Source organism: Trifolium pratense, linkage group LG3 (assembly GCF_020283565.1).
Source record: "Trifolium pratense cultivar HEN17-A07 linkage group LG3, ARS_RC_1.1, whole genome shotgun sequence".
Taxonomy (NCBI): Eukaryota; Viridiplantae; Streptophyta; class Magnoliopsida; order Fabales; family Fabaceae; genus Trifolium; species Trifolium pratense.
In genome coordinates this window covers 30000794-30008906 of record NC_060061.1, presented here as the reverse complement: position 1 = coordinate 30008906, position 8113 = coordinate 30000794, and the positions used below count along the sequence as shown (strand labels likewise).

The 8113-nt window shown below is 31.8% G+C and overlaps 1 protein-coding gene across 1 annotated transcript; it reads right to left on the bottom strand.

Annotated features, from left to right (window-relative positions):
• Window positions 1–5475: 5475 nt before the first annotated feature.
• LOC123916278 (heavy metal-associated isoprenylated plant protein 2-like) lies at window positions 5476–7055 on the bottom strand. The gene is made up of 3 exons (XM_045967699.1): window positions 6924–7055; window positions 6653–6734; window positions 5476–6170 (listed from the first exon to the last, which is right to left on the bottom strand). Exons 1-3 carry the CDS (start codon window positions 6930–6932, stop codon window positions 5881–5883), a joined length of 381 nt encoding a protein of 126 aa, XP_045823655.1. The 5' UTR covers window positions 6933–7055; the 3' UTR covers window positions 5476–5880.
• Window positions 7056–8113: the final 1058 nt, after the last annotated feature.

Sequence of the window (8113 nt, the reverse complement as noted above, 5' to 3'; positions counted from 1 at the left end):
ATTCAACAACACATCTAATCAACAAGAGACAATAGTTGGGGATCAAGATTATCAGGAATTTGTATTAGCACATGTTTATATTGATATTGATACTAGTGTGAGACTCATGCCATGAACCGCGTAATATTTGGTTTAGATTGGATTACTTTTTATTATAAATACTCCACCTATTTCAAATTATTTGACGTTTTAAAAAAAAAAATAAATTAAGAAAGCGTATTTTTACACCTTATTTTTCTATTATACCCTTATTTTAATTTATCAATTTTTTTTTTCACACACTTTCTCTTTCCAATAAATTTAATATGTTATGTACAAAAAAAAATAATATGTGATGTACCAATTTTTATTTTTATTTTAAAATTTTTCAAATATATATTAAATCTTTTTCGGTTTCAACAACTACGTACTCCTAAATATTTGGAATTTACATGAGTGTGTAATAGACAAATTATAACCTTAAATTATCAAAACGACAAATAATTTGAAAAAAAATAAAATTTTATAAAACGTCAAGTAATTCGAGACGGACGGAGTAATTTATTTTAGGCATTAAAAATTTATAGGGTATTGATTTTTAAAAATGATTTTTATAGTGAGTTGATGTTTTGTTAAAAAAAAATTAACAAATAATTTTCAAAAAGCTTCAAATAAAAAATTGGTTTAAATAACTTTTGTTAAAATGTCGTTTTAAGTATTTCATCATTTAATTACACATTGTTTTGGATCATAAAATTTCAAAAAAATCCTTAAAAAGGAAGCTATTTCAAATAGTTTTTCATAAAAATTATTTTTCAAAGATATATTTTTTTAAAAATGCATTTTTTATTAAATTAAAATCTCTAACATGAATATTTAAATTATTGAATATCAAAATAACTTTATAATTTATGAAAAGATAAATTTATTTTTTTTCTACTATTTTTAATTAAATTATCATAAAAATCATTTTTAGAAATACAAAGGAAAAATCACGTTATTTGAAGCTACACCAAGGTAAATTCTAATATGGACCACTTCATCAAGTGGTCCATGGTGGACCAGTCATGAATAATATTATAACGAATACGAATTTTATAAAATCCACCGTTGGATTGAAAGTTTATATCATATAGATCATCCATAGGAAAATTTAGAAAAATTGAAAATCATTTGATATGTTATTGAGACACATCAAGATTAACGGTTTACTCCCTCCGGTCCTTTTTATAAGAAACATTTTGGAATTTTTATTTGGTCCTTTTTATAAGAAACACTTTGACACAATTCCATTTGTACCCTTATTAAATACAATCAAATAATTCATTATAATGCTAGTGCATTAATTAGAGAGTCCTATTTCACATGCTAGTCAAAGGTTAGTTTTGGAATATAACATAAAATGTTAGAATCATTAATGAGAAAATTTACCTTCCTTGATCTGTGTGATTTTGTCAAAGTGTTTCTTATAATAAGGACCGGAGGGAGTATTAAATAACGTCAATCTTGATGAGTCTCAATAACATGTCAAATAATTTTTAAAAAAAATTTAAAAAATTTATGGATGATCTATACGATATAAACTTTCAATCCAACAGTGAATTTCGTAAAATTCATATTCGGTAGATCACTTGTCCACGATGAACTACTTGTAAAGGTGGTCCACCGTAGCATTAGCCGCTAAAACAAATAGGCCAAAAACACTTGAGCAATGGCCATACAACCACAATTATATTTAGTTGTAATGTTTGAAGAAACAAAATATATCATTATATTAGTTGTAATGTTTGAAGAAACAAAAAATATCATTATATTATAGTTGAATTGTGTGTCACGCGAGAATATTAGTAGTCACAATTATCAAAATAAAAATAAAAATTAGTAGTCATTAGCAAAGTTGAAATTGGGTGTGGCGGAATAAGGAAACGCATCATGATGATTATGTTAGACCATTTCATTCTGTCCAGCAAGTGTGCCGTGTGGAAGAATATTATCAAGCAAGAAGGACTCATGCAGTTATCAAATATAGAGAAAGCATGATAATTCACGTTAGATGGCTTCCACGAAATGGAAATTTCGTGAAGTTTAACACCAATGGAGCTCGGAAGGATCATGGTTTAGCTGAGTGTGGCGGTGTTATTCGAGGTAGTCAAGGAGAGTGGTTTGGTGGTTTTACAAAGGGTGTGAGGTTCTTGTAGTGCATTTGTTGCGAAGTTGTGGGGAGTGTTTGAAGAACTGAAATATGCTAAGAGTCTGGGGTTTATGGCATTGAACTTAATATAGAGAGACTATATATTATGATGATTTGGCAAATACTGGATACACCTTAAATAGAGAGACTATATACTATGATGCAATGTTTTAAGAACCGGACCGGAGGTCGAATCGTTGTGACAACTGGTTCAAGGGTCAACTGGTCGGATCGGTTCAACCGTTATTGAACCGTTTATATTGAATCGTTCATATAATTTTTCTATAATAATAAAATATAATAGAATTTTTTTTAAGGTATAGAATTAGAATTTTTATGATAGTTTTTTATTATTATGTTACTAAATTTGGTTAAGCCCAAGCCCACTTATAATGTTATGTGTTATATAACCCTAATATTAAAAGTTTCTCTCTCATACTATACACACAGCCGCCACCCTCATCTTCTTGCTTTCTTTCCCATTTTTTTTTTATAATTTTTCTCTATTATGTTCTTCATATTTCTCTTTTCTTCTCAACTTAATGCTAGTTTGATTTTTCATTCAACACAAAACATAACTTCAAAAAAACAAAGAAAATATTCTAGATTGTAAAACAATGTTCTTCCTCTTTTATTCAAAAAATTTCTTTCATCAATTTCCTTCCTTTCTTGGCCCCAGGGATGAATACTAACAATAAATCATCAATAGATTCAATACAGTAGTACACATCATGGAAGGTGGAAGGATACTGCTTCAAAAAGAATGGATTCACAAAGAAGAGAAAAATGGGTTTCATTTTGTTTCACAAAAGTGAAAAAAAAAAAAAAAAAAAACTGAAAAACTGAAGAAAAGAAATTGAATTTTCCGTTCTTTTTTCTTTTTTCCCCAACTGGATTCCGAACCGGCCGGTTTTCCAAAACCGTCCCCGGTTCAACGGTTTCAACGGTTCAGGGCGGTTCAATCCGGTTCAGAGCGGTTTTTATCCGGTTTTACTGATTTCCGGTTCTTGGCCTCCATCCGGACCGCTGATGTTCCCGGTTCACGGTTGAACCGATCGAACCGGCCGGTCCGGTCCGGTTCTTAAAACATTGCTATGATGATTGTTCTCCGCATGTTAAAGAGTTTTTACTATCTGATATAATGAGGATCACGATCTCGAAGCTGATTTTAGTGTAATCTTTTTATTTGTTGGGCATTCGCCCTCTCTTATTATTTTATGAGAAATATTTCATGAATACAAATTTGAAACACACTATTTTCATTTATAAATAATATATTCCACTTTTTGTGTTGATGCTCTGTAACATACTTGTAATTGTGTTTAAGAGGAATGTTAGAGTTGTTGGAGTAAGCCCTAAAAGTCAATCTATTTTGATAGAATCGTCTTTTGTATGATGACTTTGATTTATATATTTAATATATATAATAAGGCATTTCTTTATTATGTTTGTTTCAAACTAATAAAGTCCCTAGAATAGCTAGTCTAATTAATGGAACATTAAGTGTGACTTAATAGTGAGACTCCATTAAACATAATGACACTATTCTTAAAGTATCCATAGTCAAGTTTTACTGTGATGTGGGATAACAGTAAAACATGGAGACTATTATGTGAGTAGATTGATGACTTCATCTCACGAGTCATGGATATGAGATATCAAGTCTTCACATAGATATAAATATTAGGAGTAATATTTATATTGGATTGACCCGCCATGAGAGTGCTACATAGTATGTTATGAAAAGTGTCATAAGTTATTCTCATAGTTATAATGGTGTATACCACCCTTCGACCTGAAACCACTATGGACCCTAGATGTGGAGTAGAGTACTTAGTTGCCGTTCAAACATTGTCCGTAACAGGATGACTATAAAGTCGGTTGATGGGTACTCTATAAATCATGTTGAGGGACATGAGTGACCTAGATGGAATTTGCCCCTCTTACATAACAGGAGCAATATCTGTAGGCCTCTTGATGGAATATGACTGATAAAATGCGTGGCCACGCCGAACTAAGTCAATATGAGATATTGAGCTTATTCGTTGCTCAGTATATTCTGGGATCAAGAAATAAGATATTGAACCATACAAGGATGACACGAACTATGCCTTATGTTCAATATAGATATAAGGGCAAAGGGGTAATTATACACACGATCGTTATCACATAAAGGTTTCGTCAGATCACATGACATTCTCGTCACTTGGGTAGCAGTGATGTGTTACTAGATACCGCTCACTGTTTATAATATTAAATATGTGATTTAATGTTATTACCAACGTTACGAGAACCTATAGGGTCACACACAAAGGACAGATAGATGAGAGAAATAAATAAGTAAGATTTATTTATAAAATAATAAGCAGGACTTATTAGTAATTAAATAATTAAGTATGACTTATTATTTAATTTATGAAAAATAGAGAAATACGGTCCACCGTAAGGTACGGTGCAATGCTTGGCTTGATGACCACACAAGTGGTTCTATAAATAGAACCCTTGTGAAGTTTTAAAAAGTTTTTAACCTAATTCAAAAGGTGAAACCTAGCCGCCGCTCTCTAAACCCTATTCTCTCTGAATCTCTGGTGGAATTGGCTAGCACCGGTCATCGGAGAAGTTCTGTTCGTGTGGACTGAGTAGATGCATCGCTACTTTGCTTTGCTCGTGATCAGAAACAGTTTCTACCTCAAAGGTTCTGCACTTCAAGAGGTAAACACATAAACTTGTGGTTTTGTATTCTTTGATTTGTGATTAATGGTTTAATCAAGATCCGTTCATCGGGATTGTTCCGTTAAGAGGATTAATTATTTTGAAAAACCCCTCTTAAATCCCTTCAAGAGTCACACCTTCTAATACACTTCTATAACACACTCCAATGGAACCCATAAATGTTTCTCGAAGACCACAAAAGAATAGGCTAACAATGCATGAGCTGAAGGATCCAAGGTGTGTGGGTGTAGTGCAGCAACGTTGAAGGTTGATTTTTTTTTCCCTGACAAAATGTTGTTTCTCAACCGGCTGTATTAAATGATGTGACATAAGCATTACTCTTTTGTTTAAATAGCAACACTGTTATTTTACCCCTCCCCCAACATTCAATGTGGCTCGTCCTTTCCTTTAAAAGTTAGTTATACATAGGTAGTTAGTTAGAGTTGGCGCAGCAAGAAGCATCAAACACACACCGCACAATTTGCATAGGCTCAGGGTAAGCCTATGAGCATGAAATCTGTCTCGAGTAACTCTGCTTCTAAACAGAAGAGTGAACTTCGACTGAGGAAGAAGAGAATACTTGAGATTGCTAATGAAGAGAAAAGAAAAATTTTATTCTTCCACTACTAGGCCATAGTTCAAATGATACAATTGATCCTTATTTATACAATCTAAAAGCACACTTGCTTTGAAAGCAAGTAAGTAACAAACTAACTAACTTGGTTGTAACTAACTCACTTAGTTAGTTGTAACCAACTTTATTCAATCTAACAAACTAAACTTCTAGTTATGATATTACAATCTAACAGTTACTAGTTAACTTTATTCGATTCTCTTTGTATGAAATGCAATTAAAACAGGATCCAACAAAAACTCAAGACCCTACAATAATATTACAGCAAATATCCAAAACCAAAATAACTCAAGCTAAACTCAAACCACAAACAAACAAGAACCATACAATAACAAATTATTATGACCATTCTTGATGACATTAATCACAAGATGGAACAAGGAGAAGGTTCCTCACATGGATATGCAACACACATTGGGATAGGAGCAGGGTAAGCATAATAAGGAGGACATGAACATGGCACAACTTTCTCTTCTTTCTTGTCTTCTTTCTTTTCTTCTTTCTTTATCTCTTTCTTTTCTACAGGACCAACACTCAACAATTCTGCACGACAAAATCTCTTTCTTAGTAGATTTGTGAGTATAACTGGGTCCATATCTCCAACCACCTCAATTTGATCGTTGTTATTTCCTCCAATAGCTGCACTTTCCACTCCTGAATATTATTTTTGCTCATGATCAATTTCGTAAAGCAATGGTTATATTATATATATTGAACTTTTTGAATAAAATAAGAAAAATATTAATTAGTGCCCCCGAAATATTAATTAAGGACAAAATGAGGTAAAAAAATAACTATTGAACTTGTGTAATTTAGTTTTTAAAAATATAAAGAGTTGAATATTTCAGTACACATATTATTCAGATATGTAGCGGTATAGCGTTGAGGTGAATAATCTAATAAGTCCACAATTTGTGTTTAATATAAAAAATTAATAAACACTACTTATGGACCTATTAGAATGATCTATCTCAGCAGATATACTAGTACATATATCGAAATAAAATGTGTATCAAAGAATTCACAACATAAAAAATACTCTTTCATCAATACAAAAATTTATTTTTTTGGACTTCTTTAACTAGTGTCCTAGAAGCATACCCATCAAATATTAAGTTTAAAGTGAGTTTTATTACCCAACATTCCAACTGCAATCTTCATGGCATTGGACCTTGCTTTTGTGGTGTTCATTAATTGCACCTTGATCACAATCTTTTGCTGCAAAAACATTTCATAATCAAAGATATGTACATCACAAACTCTCTACCATCTACTCATTGGAGAAACTAAGACCAAAATTTATTTTGGTAAAACAATTTTTTTTCTTTCATTTTTTAGAGTATCTATTCATTTTAATTTACTAATAAGAAGATAAGAGACTTTTAAAAAAAAAAACCTATTCATTACCTTCACCATAATGAACTTATTGTTAGGATAAAGAAGGTGTGGGAGTGGTATGTTTAAAGTAGTAGGAAAGTGTTTGAGGAAGTAGTCATAATTTTTACATATTTATAGGCATAAATTTGATTTAGAGTTGATTAATTGTATGAAAGTGAAAATTTAATATGCACTAGAAGTTTTTTTTTTTTGGGTCAATGGTTTGCTACTTGTTTTATTTAAGCGGGGTCATTATCTTGGAAAATAAATGAAACATTTTTAAAAATGTCAATTATTTTGGCAGTGATGATTAGTTGAAGCAGAGATGTTGACTATATGCTTCATGGGAAGCATGTTGAGTGGTTAATCCTCCATTGATTTTCAATGGATTTATGCAAGAGAGATGATTACATATTGTCTCATAAAGTGATTTGTTAAAAAAAAAAAAAAAATAGAACATGATAGTATGAGAATCCCAAATCACCTATTACTGTGAAGAATTTACTTGTTTGCAGCTTCCTGTCCCTTAATAATTCTACCACCACGATCATACTCAACTTGCCTCTCACTCTGACCCAGCAGAAGTTCTCTTGGAAGCTTGTCCTCGTCAGCTGCATTGCCTTACTTCTCAATAATAGTTTCCTTCGTCTGAGACTTCAATTTCTCCTTCATGACCTTGAAATTCTTATAGAGCAATTGGATTTATTTTTTTTTGGTGAAGACTTGGTAATTCCACTCAATTTGGTGAAGAATTTTGTAATGATAGTAAAATTGAAAGATAAAAGATAAAGGAAATTATATTGAATTTTCTGGAAAATAAATCCAACTCTAGTGAGTGGAAGGATACAAGATGTGAACATAGAGAGTTTAGAGGGAGAGAATAACAAACTTCACAATTCACATAACTCACAAAATACCCCTATTACCCTATTAATAGTAACTCATGTCTCCACATAGTCTCATTATTTGGGCTTAAGTTGACTAACTCCTATTTGGGCCTATCCAATATGGTGGGTTCATTACAATACCTTCCCCTTTAAAACCAACCTTGTCCTCAAGGTTGTAGAAATTGCACTTAGCACAAATTTTACCCGGATCACATTACTTGAACTGCGAGGGCTTAGTTGATGCATACATATCCAAATGCTGGCCAGAATCTCATTGTTTGAAGTGAGCACAAGAAATTGGAAACTGATCATAATTGGTCCAAATGGATGTCT

Bases quoted from the DNA above. Each gene is read 5' to 3' on its own strand.
- LOC123916278 (XM_045967699.1), bottom strand. The intron at 6,171-6,652 runs GTAATAAAACTC...AATAATATTCAG, and splicing joins GATTGCAGTTGGAATGTTGG to GAGTGGAAAGTGCAGCTATT.